Raw genomic sequence first — 18,422 nt, forward strand, 5'->3', positions numbered from 1 at the left:
ATGGACGACCGAACTGAATTAAACTTTATCCTTTTAGAGAGCTTTCGTGGCATTGAGTTGATCATCACGAGATGATATGCCTTCCTGCTTTTGTCCACCGACATTCCCCGATCGCACGAAATTAGTCCTTAAACTTTGACAGAACGAAGCCACTTCTTATATGTAATATTGATACCTGCCATACATAATGGAAGGTCGAAGCTGTCATTTGGACAATGGTATTGCATCCGTACACCAATTTTAAAAGTCCATCCAGGTCATCAGGTCGTAAAATACACGTAATGATATAAAGACGATATTACTCGTTCCCGTACTTATAAGGTCTCACAAAAAGGGCAGCCAGCACAATCGTTCGGAAACGATGGTGAGTATTTTTCCTCATCATCTGATGGAAATAGTGGGTGAGCAATATTGCCTCGTTATCGGGCGATAACATTTCTTTATCTTACTTATAACATTTCTTTATCTTACTTATTAATTAATCAATTAATTAATAAGTGCAACTTGCAACAAGAAGAAATGGGCGGACAGAGTGTATGCCCTGGGTATGTTTTGATGTTCGCCGACAGGAAATGGAAAATGGACGTAAGGCAAAAAATTTGCCTTGTGGACTTAGTGTTTGGAAGAAAGCAATGGAAGTTTCCATAAGGTTATAGATGGTATCGAAAATACTTCCTGGCAGGTACTTGGGACGGGAGAAACTAATTTGATGGAAGGGTAATGTTCCATATCGTACCAGGAGAGCAGTCAGGAACAGCAGATGCTATGGCTCTCTCGTTATTGTCGGATTTGAATAGCATATTTATGCGTTGAATCGGCTGAGGTCACAACTTTTCATCGTAGTTGTCTGTCAGGTTGCCAAAAGGTTGTCACTATTCAAATGCTTTGGGTGTCTGCATGGAATGTCGCAAATATGGGATTCGACTTATTCTGAATTCAGCGTTATGCTTGTACACATTGCCTGCATTTGACAATTGTCAGATTCAATCCATGTTGTACTTCTTGTTGAATATGAATAAGGTACGGTCGGGCGTGTCTATGTAAAATGAACTCGTCTGTTTGTAGTTATTTCGACTCGGCACAGACAAATGGTATTACATCAGTTTCTTAGTAACATAATGAGCCATTGCCACCTACCAGACATCGAGTTTGTTTAGTGAACTAGGCTTTATTTTAGTTCATAGCAACTCATCCTGGTCAAAAAGTTTATTAAGATAAAGTTGACAGGGGCGTTGGTTCATTTCAAGGGTATGATATCGACAGATTACTTGTCATTCAGTTGGCAGGATTGGTATGCAGAGATTGGATGGTACCGATGGCTGTTCTTTTACAAGATAAGAGGGAATCATTGAATGTGGGACAAATCTCCTCATCTTGGTTATCGGTGTAGAACCTTAAAGTTACCATTGCTCCGAGGGATACAAGTCGGGGGTCATGGCTTGAACTTGTGCATATGGAATCTTTCCACCATTTATATATCTCTTTGACACCCCTCCACTTTTCGAGATATACGATACCTGTGTTGCCCATTGTTTTGCTTCTTGTTTATGTCTATCAACAGCTTGTCTTACGCATACCCTTAAAAACAACATGAAAGAAAAGGCCAACAGAAATTTGATAACTCGGAAAACTTACGCAATGGAGAACTAAAACTTTCCTTTAAAGACACTTTGTGTGTCTACGTTTAAAAAGGCATTATTGCTCCAGGTTTAACACATCTAACACGATTGGAACTAATTTGTGATAATTGGATTTTTAAAATTTCTCAAAAGTGTGAGGTGCTCTATCGCTGAAAGTTGCAATATTACAAATTACTCATAAAAACAAGTTTATAACTTAAAAAGAAAAGCAGATGAGCTTACATTTGCAAATTAAATCGACATTACTTCACCATCCAGTTATCCCAAATTAGTTCCAATGGTGTTATCTGAACTCACATTGTTTTCCTTTAACACCATGGCTTGAATAATCAGTTATAATGTCAGTTACCGTGTCTAAGCATTGTCTTTGTCGGCGCATAACAGAGACAGCGATGACATTTCACCTTTGATCAAAGTCGTTACATGTAATCAATCAATGTATGGAAGTAAATCGATTATATCCGGCTTCATACTCTCAAACAATTATAGTCACGCAAACAACCATAGTCATGCATGAACCTATTGATCTTTCCAAAAAGGGCTTCACTCTAAATCTACAAAGACGCCTTCAAGTGACTTTCTAAGACTTATATGAATCTGAACTTAAGTAAATGTCGAAAAAGGAAACTAATCAAGTTCTCACCTTCTCTGATACTGTGTCGATACTAAAATTGTAAATATTTCAGCGTATACCTATTCCAGTTACGTTTCCCGACTTGCATTTTAGGAAAATTGTACATTTCTATTTCGTTTTACTATAAGTATGCGAATTATGAAGTACAATTACACACCAAAATAAGCGGAAAAGCAAGAACAAATTTGGCATTTTCAAAGGTTACCACTCTATAATAAAGTAAATGACGGAATGTATGCTATGATTTCATTTCTTTAACATAAGTTTCTATCTTGAGCGATAGCAAAGTTTTACACAGCCCGGTAGGATCCCATTGGTTTTGTTCAACTGAATGAAATCAATTCACAATACATTACATGTATGTCAGACACGAATGCTTGAACGATGATAGTACTGTCATGAACTGATTTCACGGACGATCGATAGTTACATCGACGAAGCCGTCATCGAGAAATGCTATCTTGGGGTCTTATTTCCAATGTGGCAATAATTGGCAGAATTTGATGCGAACTACCACCATGAAGAGACTGGTTCTAGATTCAACTTCTGTATTCTGTCCGTCTCACACAGAATAAGCTGATGATATCTCAGGAAATTCATCATGTGTGTAAAAACTAACAGTGTATACATCGACAATGCTTTACAGAGCCACAAGATTGTGGTTCTTGATAATAAGATTCTCACCGACGCATATTCAATCACTGGTCCAAGCCAAATACAGACGAAAGTATACAGGTACAACTGTCCTTGAGGGTCCGGCTGGCAATTCATTTCATTTCGTTTTGGTGCATCACTGTTACATAAATATGGATTGAAAAGGTTAAATAAAATGTTTCAGGTCTACGCAGGTATTTTAGGTACCTCAGTTGCAACGAAATTGGCTGAAAAATAACGCGTGTATAGGGATAGATTGTCCACAGACTTTGGCGGACTTCAATAAGAAGCAACTTCAAAACAAACCTTCAACAACAGCCTGGAAATCGAACTGAGGGCTAGATACATTTGCATGTGAAACCACTGACGAGAATGACAGTGATCGTGATAACGAGGATAATGATTATGATTTCGATTGAGAATATGATTATGGTATTCCATGTGTTCTAAATAACAATAAATATTCACACACTGAACTGACAAAGGAATTTTCCAATAAGGAAGAGTGAAACTGAAGCTGAATTGACAAAGATGATTTGCTGGTATTTTTCAAGTGAGCAAAATAGACACATACACCATTCTAGTAAACATGATTGATTCGTCGTGGGAATTGCCATGGGGATATTGTGTTCATACACATCAAATGGCACGTTAAGAATTTAATATGATGCTAAAAACTGACATGAATTGCATGAAATAATCTCCGTAGATCCCGTTATTTTGTGGCGCGTTGTATTGATGGTAGCGAATCATAAGGAGGATGTTCATTGGATCTGGCCAGGGAAGTAGAAGACTGATTAACTCTAAACCAGGTCAACCATTGATATCACGTTGTAAACAGTATCGTCTAACTGCTCATGGCAACCAGACTATGTTTCAAATATCAGTCTAATTGCTTGAAGGCTGATTCAGTGGACCAAAGACCTGATTCAGGTCAAGCTGTTTACCAGCATATTTAAGAATAAATAGTCTTCAGTGTCTTGGTACATGGTCATAAACTCACGAAAAATTAAGAAGTTATGCTAACAAGTGCTTGGGCTAGAGTATTTAAAAACTTCAACTGCTGTCTATGTGACTTAATCACCTTGATAACTATACATTGCTACCATCGTACAAGGTCCGATTGCAAAACCATTGGCATCGTTCCCATACTGTCTTTTCAACGCGCTGACATTTCATGCACTTTGTGTTTTATAATGACGTTTACTGTGTTGGGTTTTACTTTGATATGTTATTTTTAATGTACAATACAATGGAAACAGTCTTGATGCAAAAATCAACGACTCCGAATTGATAGTAATTGAACTGAACAGCTACAACGGTAATCTAGATGAAAAGAGTCACCTAGTATTTAATGACTCCTGTCTTATCTGATTAAAGAGTACAGTCATGGGTGTCAGCCAACCTTTACATGCCAGTCTCGTCAAATGAATAATAATTAGTTCACAGACATGATACTTTGCTGAGTTCATACAAAGAATTCACACACCTACCACTTCGTAATCGGAATAATCTGTTGTCAGTTAGAATCAATGATTTCACCAATTAAACTCCATGTCCGTAGCAATGGCTGATTACATTACTTGGAAATTGACATATATTTCTCGTTATATTTTAAGGGACAAAGTCGGCCAGTTTCCAATACCATTAATTCTTTTTCGTGTCTAAAATCGGGGTCGAATATATGCATAGTCAACCATTCATCCAGTGTCTTTCAACATATCAAACAATATAAGTAGTATCTCGTATCAAACAAAATTCATGAAAACTGGCCGACTTTGTCCCTTTAAGTACAAATAAATAACGTGACTCCATGGGTGCGCACACAAGTACGCCTGAATGTGCCCTTTCAATATTCAACAAGCTGTAATTGCATCTGACAAACATGCTGCGTTTTCGTGAACGGCCATTCGTAGTTATCTCTCCCGCCAATTTGTTTTTCCCGCTCTCATTGACATCGTCAACACAGAAATTTTCTCAATTTCCCCTCCCTATCAGTAAAAGCTCCCCACTTCTCTCTTCTCACGACAAAATCAGCACAACCATTTCTTTGTCTCACGCTTATTTTCCCTTCCCTGTCAGCAAAATCAACAAAAAGAAGCATAAAACCCTTTCTGCTCAGGGACTGGACGTAAATTAGCAGGGGGGGGGGCCGGGGGGATTTCGTAAGAGAGTGACCAAAAATTTATGACCCTCCCCGAAGCAAGGCTGAAAAATTTATGACCCTCCCCCAAAGCAAGGCTGAAAAATTTGTGACCCCTCCCCCCGTTTCAAAAAAATAGAACATTACAAACTGATCGAATCTTCAACGATCAAAAATTGAGGTGGGGATTTACAACACAGGGCAATATAGATGGATACCAGCAAGGGATGTCTGCAAATTTTTTATTTGCTTCTGCTTGTGACAAGAACAAGTCTAGATATGGATGTCAGCCTTACCTAAGAATACTTTCAATGACATGGTGTCAGTCCCATTTGACCAGCATGGGTAAAACTAATCTTGTAGAAAAAATCTCGATAATTCTATGCTACAGATTTTTCAGTACTTTTAATAAAAGGGAAACCCCTGATTTCTCTGCCTACACAATATGCATTTTGATTGTTATGATAATGGTTTAATATACTGTTTAACTCTTACACTGTTTAACCCTTTCACCACCATGGTTTGGCCCAATCCCATTGTTATCAATGGTGAGTGTGGACCTGTTTACAGGGAATTGGGGGTGAACAGGTTAACTTAGTAAACCAATCACCAGATAAAGGAGTACTGGTATTCTTGTTTCCAGTGTGGTATGGGTGGATTGTTCTGGGGAAACACCATAGGATAAACTCTATGATTAAATTAATTCATTGTTTGATTTTCTGCACAAGTTTGATGAAATGCTCTATTTTCCACTTGTCAGCACACTTGTAAATTGGAACAAACCACAAAAAACAGTTTAAGACTTCACTGGACGCAAAAAATTACACCACTGCTCAAGTGTCATCAAGCTAGGCTGACAAACTGAATCAATACAGAGCATATCATGTTAAAATACAGCAGCTAATACTGAAGAATTCTGAAATCTTATGAATTTATATAACTCTGACCTACACCAGTGTTTCAAATTACAGTGACTGACAGGCAAAACTAACAAAACAGCAAACATGGAATTTAGCCATTTTCATTGGCCATTAAAGGGACAAAGTCACTCATTTTTGACAAAATTTTGGTCATTTTAATTTCCGTTGAATATATATGCTTTTCTGCTGCTCACTGAAATGGGCTTAATTGCAATCTCTGGTTGTCACAGCTCAACTCATATGCATGCATGGATATCATGTGGTCACTTAATAATTAATTTAAGGTATGTACCAAAAATTGTCACAGTAAATTTCACATGTTAATGTGCCTTATAAAAAGTGAGAATTGAATTGCAATAACCAGAGAGTGAGCATATTTCAGTGAGAATAATCTATCAAAAGAAATTTCAACGCCAAAATAATGTCAATAATGAGCAAATTTGTCCCTTGAACTTGGTACATATCTAGTAGAGATTCTTTTAATTCAAGTGTCAAGCAGCATGACCATTGCACTGTTGAAGTATTAAAATGGTGGCAATGAATATTTTTATAATTGGTGCATTGACAAGATAGTACTGTAAAATGTTGACAAAAATAGCTTTGTCCAAAGTATCATAATATTAGCCATTTCTGAACAGGGATGTAAGATTACACCACCATGTGAACTCACAAATATTTCTAATATGAAAGTGCAGTCCTCTGCTGAGTGTTGAATCATGTACCGGTATGTTGTACACCATGGAGGTAGACACCAAGCATAGCATTATGTGAAAGAGTTAAAGTCTTGGTACTAGATGACCACTAAACAAGATTGGCAGTCCGCTTGTTTCAAAGCTATTTAAAAACTTTCTTCTGGGCCTATTTCACATCATACTTGACCCTTTCACAAATATGTTTCACTTACAACTTGACTAATTGTCACTACTTCCAAGTGTGACTGTGAACATCATTCTAAAAATATTCAAATACCTTCAACGCATACAAGTTTGTTTACAAGTTTCGCGCTGTACCAAGAAGTTCTCTGGACGTACACTGTACATTTTAGCCTATCATTTTCAGGAAATAAAGGTCTGTATGTTTAAATGATTGACTTATTGGCTTATGAAAAATATATTAAGGATCAGAAGGATGTTGATATTGCAATGCACAAGTCTCGGTGTTGTTTTCCCAAGCAGGAGCGTATAAGTATCACCATGGACCTAGATCTGCATGGCAGGGCTGTGTGTTACCAGCGCGCGTTATACGGCCTCCTACCACAGGCCGTATAACGCTGGTAACGCACAGCCCTGCCATGGCTGATTCACTGTATAAATTACCAACATTAAATTTCAACAAATATCATATATCCTGCCTTCACAACACAAATGAACACTATCCATTCCAAAGATAGTACCCACGTGGTAAAGCCAATATAAACTTGAAAAATGCCACAAGTAGCCATACCAATCAGATGACTGTACCTAAATATTTAAGTATACTAAAATTATTTTCTGGAATCAAAATTATTAATTATCACACCAAAGCTTACTCTTAATTTCAAACAATAGTATCTCTTAAAACTAAAATTCATGTACCTATAAAGTGACTGATGCAGGGTGGAGCTTGGCCTTAAACTTTAAAGGGAAGTGGCTTATGAAAGAGAGGGAACTTTTGTTGATCAACAAAAAGTGGAATGAGAAATAATATTGTCAAATAGTTATATGTTCAAGATTGACTACATCAGTGGAACAATGTAAGATATTGTGGTAATATCCAGCAGTGTTTTTGTTAAGGGCGGTACCTAGGTAAATGTTACCGGGGTTCCCCGGTCATTTTACCAGGGTTAGCCTTGGTATATCAGTGCAGTCATACTAGCGGACAACAGAAATTTTACCAGGGTTCCCAATATTAATGTTCCCCAATCTTAGCAAAAAACACTGTCCAATGTTTATTAACGAAACACACTACATGTACACTGGGCAGCCAGAGTGCCACGGGTTAGCTGAGGAACAATAGATTGGATTTGCTATAAACTTAATGGCGATAAGAATAGCAACAAGAGAGACAATCCTATTTAAGATAATGGTGGGGAAGAGATGCACAGATCGTTGGGAATGAGCACTTAATAGAAAGTAAGAGCAGTGTGTGAGTGATGTCATGTGAGCATAATTGTCTATACAAACAATTTTGCTTTCTACCTTTAGTGCACCGACAACAAGCCCAAAAATTTGTGACCCTCCCCCTTAGAGGAGCTCAAAAAATTGTGACCCTCCCCAAACAGAGGCTCAAAATTTGTGACCCTCCCCCAAATCCCCCCGCCCTCCCCCCTGCTAATTTACGTCCAGTCCCTCATCATATCTGGCCTTTTTCAAGTTGTCTGCTGAGCAAGAGAATGACATTTTGCCGCCTGCTGATGAGGAGATATTGTCACCGTACCTATTCCTCGCCGACAAATATTGGTCCAATACCGCAAGCTTGAATGAGTATCGACCGAATTGCTTTTCAAATTGCTATACCGACAATCATCCATAGTATAGGTATCTTTTGTCTTCGATGGAATGTTAGGAATGGGTTCGTTCTGTCAAAGTTCAAGCACCAGTTGAGTCGTGCAATAGGGGAATCTTGGGGGGAAATGGGAAGACATATCCTTTAATATCCTTTATTAATCGACTCAAATGCTGTAAAACCTCACGAAATTTCGATAAAGGGTACAACCTAATTCATTGTATTCGTCCAAACACGTCTCTCGATTAGCCCCTCCCTCCCTAGTTCAGTTCAGTTATTGTACCAAAGGTCAGGGTAGGATAGAAATAGGTATTAGGAATGGAATGTGAATCACTTGGTGGCCCACTAAAAACCTGCAGTGTACATCCTGCAGTTGACAACTGGATCCCAACGCATACCCTGACAAACCGCATAGTCTAATAGTTGACCACTAAAATAGTGTCAAGTAGCCATACTTCGACGTCATTATAGGAAAATACTGCGAGACTCATTATTCACTGGTGAGAATTAACCAGATTGATTCTCACTTGTGAGCGGAGAGTCTGGTTGATTCTCACCAGTGAGCGGAAAGTCTGGTTGATTCTCACCAGTGAATAATGAGCATGATACATTCTCACGGTGAAAATGTTCTCACTATGACCGTTGAGACTTTCGGCCTCACTGGTGGATGAATCAGTTATCATACTTGATTCTCATCAAGGAGTGCATTTCTCACTGCTCACCAATGCGGATTAAAAAATTCTCACTGATAGCGGTGAGAATAACTAGAGATTCTCACTAATTGCGAGAAAGCGTCACCTCCTCGCTCCAGTTTTTTTCCTATAGTGTGTCTGCCGTCGACAGAAATTCCACGCTTGATGGCGCTTTTTCACCGGAAAAACTCACATAAAATACATAGAAATCGACCAGAAAAAAAAAATGTCAGAAATGCCGTTATCTTCTTCCCCTTTCTTGACTAACTAACGTTTATATACCAAAGTCACAATATCATCATCCATGATATCATGTGTGACAAGACTATCTCGCACTGCTACGTCAATATCATGTAATTTTATAACGTATACATGACAAAAAAGGTCACCATGAAAACCTACAAGGGAAAAAGAATCAAATCTATATGCAAGCCACACGTACTCTGAATGATTACTCGCTGACTGCCCCGAACTAAGACTATACAAAGGCGGGCTTCACAAGGAGCTATACCGCTAAAGCCTCAGAACACTTGAAGTTACGCTTCCAAAGGCAGACAGCGGGTAGTCATCACTCTGTCAGACTCTATCGCACAAATTCTGTACCGATGGCGAAATACTGATAACAGTCTGACACAGTTGCAGTATGGAGGTATTAGCCTTGCTTCTGTCTACGCATCTATATCTTTAAGTATCATTCGCACAATTTCCCTTCCGATACCGTGTACTAACGCCAAGATACGAGCTCCAATCCGTGAATTACATCCAAACAGTCACGGCTAAACGGCAAGAGCATTTTCTAAAGTGCTAATGTAACGCGTCATCAGGCAGAAGATTGGCTTGCACTTGAATGTGTGCGCGATATTGTACAGACACAATCAATGACCCACAACCTGGTAGCCTACGTCTAACTTGCACAGGTCTCCCCGACTTTCAGGGAAATTTATGCAAACGAGTAGAACACGTCGATGACCCGGTTTGCGTGATCATTTGTGCGTGTAACGAACGGATGGGCATGCAAGTGAAGTTACCAACAATACTCTACTCTACCCGTATTTCAACTTTCTGACTGCATTGCTTTGATAATCATGATTTTCTATTCCCCACTTTGAATATGAGAAGATCAACCCCCTTCTACAGATTTTTGTCAACAGATATTTTGACAGTCGTATATTTCAAGGAAACCAAAGGAATAAGTTGCATCTGTGTTGGCAAAAGAACTTGAAAACGTATTGAATTTTTTGAACTTTCATGACAAAAGAAATTTGCACGTCTGACAGATGCTTTAATGGTACTATCATAGTAACTAATAACTCGAAAAAAGTACACTTTTTAGCACTTGCAAACATCGCCTTCTTATTCACTTTACTGTAAGACTTGATTTTAAACATAACAATTTTGGAGCATCTTTTTAACCAATAATCATGAAATTAAATTTTAAGTTTCAACTTGTTCTGAAATTAATGGAATTGAATTAGCTTCTAGCAAACAATGTCTGATAGCACAAATAAATAAGATTGTGGGTTACCTCACTTACCTTGATTAAGCTAGCCAGATATAAATTCTTTTATCTGCTCTATTCTCAAGAATGTCGAATACAACTTTTGACTAATACTATAGACCAGCCCGTGCTACTTCGTGCACAGGCTTGCGCAGTAACTTCATCTGTAAATTTTAAGTAAATGCCGCTAGCTGTTGAGCCAGTCTCGTCAGACGCTTAACATCTTTAACTATCGGCAATTTCGCTACGAACTTTCAACTATATCTTCTGCCATAAATCTCAGAGTTTGCATCAAACATACACGTTTTAAATATACTTGACTCCAAACTTTTAACTGCAATGTACATAAATTCTTCCCGTTTTGTAACACAATATCATTATTTCAGGGTCAGTCACAAATGTATGTAAATATGCAAGGAGTTGATTCGCATTAAAACGGGGAAAATTGTCTACATGTCCAAGGAAACATTAAAAATATTTTCAGAAGTCCCGGTATGTTTGCAAAAACTAGTACAGTTCAAAGTTGAATCTCTTTTCATTTCATATTTCACATTTCAAACGATATATTGTTAACTTTTCTCAATTGTCACATGTTGCTAAAGCTTTCACGCTTTGATCATGCACCATCCAAGACGTCAAATATGTCCATTCTTACTTAACTACCACATTGATCATAAATTGAACCCTTTTCTCTAAGTTACAGGATTGTCAATACAACCACCTTGGCTATGAGTACGCGATAATAACGTACTACCAAATATGGTCATGGTAGCGTCATCTGTCTCTCGTCACTAACTAGAGCGTGGTACAGTAGGGAAACAGCAGCTGCAACACAGTTAGGTGTAAACTAAACATCTATATGGGAAACCAGAGTTGGATAACCAATAAAACTTTAACATTTGAAGTTTGTCTATTTCAACCTTATTATAATGCCAGCTTTTTAAAGTTACATAAAATTCGGACTCGCGTTACTTTCACGGGGCGATTCTGAAGAGTAAGCTGTACATATGTAATCTAGCAGACTTCTCATTTTCTGAAATGCATGGCGTTATGTTGATTTTATTTCTTTTAATACCGTGTACGGAATAATTGTTTGACACAGTCGGTATAGAGTGAGTGAGTAAAAGAAATGCACTCTGTTGTTCATTCTAAACTTTATAAAATCACTAGTTTTCCCTTTTTTGAAATCAAGTCTATATGATTGATCAACGTCAGCTTGGTTTTTTGACATCCCGTCAGAGTCAATTCACTAGGACAAGAAAGAGAGTGTACATGCTACTTTCTTTACTACAGAACTCTAGTGAATTTCTGCATGCAAACCTCTAGTGAATTTTTGTATGCAAAAATCGCCTGAATTTCTATAGACAAAGTCTGACAGAATAGTAAAGCGTTATGAGCATTTGTATTGAAATAGTGACATACATTTGGTCATTTGATAGTATTTATATAAAGTGACACGAATTAGTCTGTTCTGGCATTAGACTGACTGTAATATTCTTGGCGTGATCAATTTAGCTATGGCAAGAAGTATACAATTTTGCTTACGAGTGTCACGATTCTATGTCGAAAAGTGTTAAACAGGGTCGTTGACGATAATTGTCAGAAAATGGAAGTATTCCTAGACCTCGATACATGTCCGTCGATCTCGATCCAGAATATATCCATCGTCACAAGTACAGTAGTAGCTGCCTTCAGTGTTAACACAAACATGGGAACACTCATGTGTACCAGCTCTGCATTCGTCGATGTCTAGGGATGAAAACGGTTACGCTGATTTTAAACTGTCGAGTATGAATACTTTTTGCATAGAGACACAATTTTACAGTGCTCAAAACTTTATCCTAAAGTCCCGATTTGTTCGTAACGGGAGACTTTGATATTTGAACTGAAGACAAGCTGCATAAAATAATTCTCTATAAATGTCATATTTTTGTTTTAGATAAGAGACATTCATTTTGGACTGTTATAACTGAATTTGAAAATAATCAAAGCAATGTCGGTTTATCAGGTAACGTACATTATTCAAATGACGGTCACATTTTGATATGTATCGCACCTAAGCTAGAACGCGCCTCGAGACAGATAGTCATCGAGATGCAGACCACTAATCTAGGTCTCATAGCCATCTGAATGAATCAATACAAAAGTACCATGTGATTCTTAAAGAATTTTTTTTCGAATCAAAATGTACTTTTCATACTTTGTATACTGACCTTGACACGATTGATCGTTTGATTTCAATTCATAGCCGTCAGTACAACTGCAGACAGGTTTGTTGCTGACTGTTTCACAGATTTGATCGCATTTTCCTTTGCCGCATGCATCAGTATCTGTAGGATTAAGTAAAAGAGCACCTTGTGTAATTAATCGCAGAAATGCGTTAGGGAAGTTTCAACTGACGCCTGTAAATTTACTGTATTGCTTTGAATGAATTTAACAACGAGTACACAGTATCTGAGGCTCACTGAGACTCGGGCAAGGCTGGAACCTTAACGATTCCCTGGACAATACTTCATTACATGAATGACCGTTAATCCAGGCTGGAACGAGAAAGAGAATGCCCTCTCACATGTGGATACCTGACGTCACGTTTAAAGAAAAGGAGTACACATTTAAGAGGTGTCAACATAAACTGACAGTCTTGTTCTTCAAGAGCGATATGGTGTCCATAAAAAAATTCTCTCACCTGAGCAAGTGTGTCCGTTGCTGTCAAGATGATATGGTGTATTGCAGTAGCATTCATAGCTGCCTTCAAGATTTGTACAACCATGCTCACATCCAGCATTGTCAACGGCACATTCGTCAATATCTGCAAGAGCATGAAAGAGAAATTGACTTTCATGTCTGTCCGACACCACGACTTCATGGAATGTTGTCAAGGAGGTTGTTAATTATAAAAGTAATTAACTATACAAGTGACACTTCATGCACGTCTTGCTTCATTTGCATCTAAAGTTTGCTGTATTCAGAGCCCATAGTAGTGGCCTCCCCAAGAAAGTATACTTAACATTGAATGTCAACAAGCATAGTAATCGTGATACTCTTCAAAGAAGTGTATTAGTCGCTTAACTTTTGACAATAATGACGGGAATCGTAATACGTCATACTTCACCAAAAAGTGTGACACTTGCTTGAAATCTGACTGAATTGTCATCCTGAGTATAGAAACCACCTTTCTCAAATGCACATTGGCCATTTACTTCAAAGACAGTGAGGACTCTAATGAAATAGTTATTATCTTCATAAGTGTCAGTGATACATCACCTGTACAGGTCAATTCATCTTCATCTAACTCAAATCCAGGATGACAAGAACAGACAAAACCGCCCTCTGTGTTGGTACATGTGTGGTCACATCCGCCATTCTCAGTCTCGCATTCGTTGATGTCTTCAAATAAAAGTCAGATAAATAACACTAGAAGTATCACCTTGGTTCAGAAAAGCTATTTCTACGTACACATTGTTTGAGGGAAAACATAAAATACTTTCTACCACGTTTCAGTGTATCAAAGCATTGCTAAATTTGCAATGGACTTGAGTCATATCTATATAGGTAAATTGTGAAAAGAAACAGAGTTTGGAAAGGGTAGTGAATTATTTGGATATTAGATTAATATCGAATGCAAGAGTTTTACATACTGGAAATATACAATTCGATATTCTTCGTCTAACGTAGACATGTTTTGCTTGTTGCCAAACAATTTTCAATTCAAATGTTACATAAAATGTGGTAAACATGGTGGCCGAAGTTCGATTACGTATACGGTGTGTTGGGGAGCATTATAATGCAAGATGCGACCCCGATGTATTTCAAAGTCTACGGCTAGGCAAAGCATCAGAAATCGTCATCTTGCTTAATTTCAACTGCCGTCACATAACATGGCGGTTTAAGTATTATGGCATTATTATATGTCCGGTGGCGTAGTCAGAAATAGCAGTAAAATGATTTCAGAATTCATCGTTTGAATATGTTGCCTACTTTGTCAAACCTTCATATTTCCTGCATATCTATCTCCATAATGGCAACTTCTGTTTTACGGGGTAAATATTTCATAATTTCAAAAACAATAATTTATATATCTTCATTTGCAAGATATGTCTTTCTTTGCCATATCGTAGACGTCCTTCAACTTCTCACAGCATATTATTGATGGCGCTGCATACCATTACATGTGGTTCCATCTTCACCAAGAGTGTAACCATCGTTGCAGAAACAAACAAAACTTCCAATGGCGTTGACACAGATCTGATCACATCCATCATTCTCACATTCGTTGATATCTGAGTGTGGAAAAGAAGATACTTTATTTACTTTGCGCTAAGTGAATACATGTTTTTGTGTTCATTGGGTACAATAACATACTAACTAGCTTACAAACTTAAATTGGCATTTATACCGTTTTGTAATATTCTCATTGTTTGTGTTGACAGCAGAATCTATCATAGAGTGCATAGTAAAACGGGGTTGATCGAGCATCTAAATTTTTATCAGACAATGGTTTTGTATTTCTGACGTTTACAGATGCCATGAACTTTGAACAAAGTATGTAATGATTTCATTCATCACTGTATTTTGTTTGTGAAAAACTATCAATCGTACTCTATTATGCATACTCTACCTTTTAAGTATAATGGGAAAAATGAAATACTTCAAATATTTTAGTTTTCTGAATATACATTGCTAAACTACATTATTTTGTAATAAATTGTCAAAAATTCCACATTTCTTTTATTATTTTATCATTGATGACTATTTATTATGTTATATATTGATATAAGAATTTGATTACATGACTTTCTTCTGCGTAATGTGAATAGGTATACATCTCTGCGCAACTCGTTCCATGGATTTTCACTTGAGCACTATGAAGTATCATTGATTATTCACACTTTAACAGGAGCGTAACTATTTCTTTAATCCATTTTTATTCTTTGAGACACTAAGATCATTCTCCAGTCCATAGAAGAGGCAAAAAATACCAGCAAAAGCACAATTAAATTGCAGTAGGCAGTTTTAATTCAAATGTAAAAAATTAGCCTTGGGTGCATTGCAATATGCAATATAACCATCTGACAAAGGCTGCTGACTGGAAGTTTTGTAATGTTTAGGGCGTATGAACAAGGCGGGTGCTGTTAATTTTCGTTACATGCTTACAATGGCGTCAAATGCGCAGATGCACATTTCTCAATCTCAACTGATTACGTTCTTAATCAGATGACGTATCAAGCGCACGGACACTCTCAACGTGAGAAATGTATCAAAGAAATCGCATATTTGTATTTTTCCGCAATATAAAACGTTTATGAGAAATAAATTCAAAACAACACGTGCTCCTTATAAGTCATAATTCAACTTACCATTGCAGGCATGGTTGTCCTCGGCTAATTCAAAACCATCGAGACATGAACATTCATAGCTACCTTCAGTGTTTGTACAAATCTGACTGCAGTCATCGATGTCCTCTGCACACTCATTAGTGTCTGGAATTATTAACAAAAGTGAAATGTGGAAATTAATCCTTCATTTTGAGAGAATGACGAATTATGATACCTGAATCAAGCTTTTTGCCATTCTCCTCTTAATTTCTAATTGCATATACTGGTAATATTGGGAGGATAATCAAAATTGATATAACCCTCTAGCAAATTGAAAATGCAATTCTTCCCACTTAACTCCATCTGATACAGAAACTCCGTGATAGTCATCCTATGTTACGTGTCAATAAAATCATCGAACAGCACCGTTACATTGTCAGATTAGGCCTAAGTAGGTTAGCGATGTAATCTTTGTCATATGTTTATAACAATTGTCTCACCTGTGCAAAAGAAGCCATCACAGGAATCGTCTTGGTAGCCTATGTCACAGACACATTCATAGGTACCAGGTTTGTTTGCACACACCTGTTGATTTTCTACATCACAGTCATAGGTTCCCTCCTGACATTCGTCGATATCTTGGTAGAAGAAAGACAAGCTTAAGGATTCAAGCATTAAATGACGGTAGCTCATGTCAGTGTCCTTAGGCATCGTAGCTTTGGCTAACGAACGCATCACGTTTGACATAAAGGAAGAGTTGTCGGAACTGCGCTTGTGCGACTTTCTTGTTTACAAACAATGTACATCATGCATGGTATATAGTTGAATCACGTCAACATAGCTGCAAAATTTAAATTTTATGATATTGATTGTTAACAAGAATGTTTTAACTTTTAACAATCGCCAACGTACCTATACGGTGTTTACATCGGTCTTAGGGGTCCCTGGCAACCTTTGAGCAGAATTCCGACGACCCCCTCCCTTTAAAACCCTTTCATCTCTCCGAAGACATTTAAGAAGTGCGAAAATCTAATGTGGCATCTACTGTGAGCGAATATTTCTAGAAAGTGATCTGGACACCATTATTTCTTACCAGTGCATGTGTGACCGTTGCTATCCAATGTGTAGCCAGAGTTACAAGTGCAGTCGTAACTTCCGTGAGTGTTTGTACATTTATGATCACAACCACCATTGCTACGACTGCATTCATCGTCATCTGGTGGAAAGAAGGGCACAGTGACGCACACATATCAACAGTAACATTGAAGTAACTTCAATCCATCAAGAAAAGTGTAAAACGTTGAAGGATGGAATAATCCCCTTGTAACGAGGATTAACTCAGAATATTAAAATTCATTGTCTTACGTTACACGTATAGTTACATTTCCGTTCAAAAGTGGTAATGTTTACTGACTCGTGAAATGGCCAGTATGGCTAAACTTTGGGATCACTCCATGATGAGTCTTATGTCCTTCCGTTATAATTTGTTACCCATGTTTATGAGATAATCGACGGGTGAAAGTGCGAGATGTGTACTTCCTAAAGTTTGCCCTGTCAATTTTTTTCGCAGAGCCGACAATTTTCCTGTCGTGTACTTTTGTAATGACATCGCACTTCGTCCATTTCAACATCGCCTACCAGATACTTGTTTGTAGATCATCGTCAGTACCATTACTGTTTTCCACATGGTGGTAGTACTGTTACGTACATCATAAGCCGAGAGAACATATGGCTCCAAGTATAGTGACTGTTATTACTGTGTTGAAGTTTGTTGTTGTTCTTAATATTTACATACCTGATTCACAACAGGTACCAGTCCATCCTGGATCACACTGACATGACGATGACAGCGGTTCACCACGATCATTACAGCCAGGATTATTGCAGGATCGAGTCTCCGATAGCTCCACGTTGCATGATCCACCACACGATTCCTGTTTTGTCACTGTTCGTGACCGTGATTGTGTTCCACTTGTACCACATGGTGCAGAACAAGAACTCCAAGAACTCCAACCGCTGACTTCGCAGTTCGACGGTGAGCAACTTCTACGACGCCGTCGTCTCCGAAAGATACCATCTCCTGGTCTTATTTCTGATATGGTGATGAGTAGTAAAATGCCAAGGACGGTGATAGTAATCTTTTTCATTTCGCAATATTCCCCTGTGGTAAAAATAGTGGAAATAGTGACACAGCAGGAAATTCACGACACAAACTCGCAGGATTGCAGCATTGCCTACACTTTGCACTTGACCCAATGCTGTCGCAATTTACATGAAGGTTCAGTTGGAAAACCTGTTTAAGTTTCAGGGAATTCATAGGAAGCGATGGAGAGCAGACAAATAAAAACTTAGGCTGCATTCACAAACACCTTTGGATTGGGGAGCGGGAGAATTCAGTGGGAACTTAAAAAATTTACAACATGCCAGGGGGGGGGGGAGGAT

At 38.0% G+C, this 18,422-nt stretch overlaps 1 protein-coding gene across 1 annotated transcript; it reads right to left on the reverse strand.

Annotated features, from left to right (window-relative positions):
* Positions 1 to 11,638: 11,638 nt before the first annotated feature.
* LOC139141387 (matrilin-2-like) lies at positions 11,639 to 18,137 on the reverse strand. Its single transcript, XM_070711012.1, has 9 exons — positions 17,776 to 18,137; positions 17,074 to 17,196; positions 16,481 to 16,618; positions 16,023 to 16,145; positions 14,829 to 14,945; positions 13,930 to 14,052; positions 13,352 to 13,474; positions 12,879 to 12,995; positions 11,639 to 12,414 (listed from the first exon to the last, which is right to left on the reverse strand). Exons 1-9 carry the CDS (start codon positions 18,125 to 18,127, stop codon positions 12,284 to 12,286), a joined length of 1,347 nt encoding a protein of 448 aa, XP_070567113.1. The 5' UTR covers positions 18,128 to 18,137; the 3' UTR covers positions 11,639 to 12,283.
* Between the last annotated feature and the right edge of the window lie 285 nt (positions 18,138 to 18,422).

Source organism: Ptychodera flava, chromosome 10, assembly GCF_041260155.1.
Source record: "Ptychodera flava strain L36383 chromosome 10, AS_Pfla_20210202, whole genome shotgun sequence".
Taxonomy (NCBI): Eukaryota; Metazoa; Hemichordata; class Enteropneusta; family Ptychoderidae; genus Ptychodera; species Ptychodera flava.

What these genes read in the sequence shown, in the direction of transcription:
- LOC139141387 (XM_070711012.1), bottom strand. Translation starts at nt 18,127, where the DNA reads ATGAAAAAGATTACTATCACCGTCCTTGGCATTTTACTACTCATCACC. An exon ending in AGATGGAACCACATGTAATG is followed by an intron (nt 14,053 to 14,828) that starts GTATGCAGCGCC and finishes TTTTATTTGAAG; the next exon opens with ACATCAACGAATGCGAGACT. An exon ending in CAACGGACACACTTGCTCAG is followed by an intron (nt 12,996 to 13,351) that starts GTGAGAGAATTT and finishes TTAATCCTACAG; the next exon opens with ATACTGATGCATGCGGCAAA.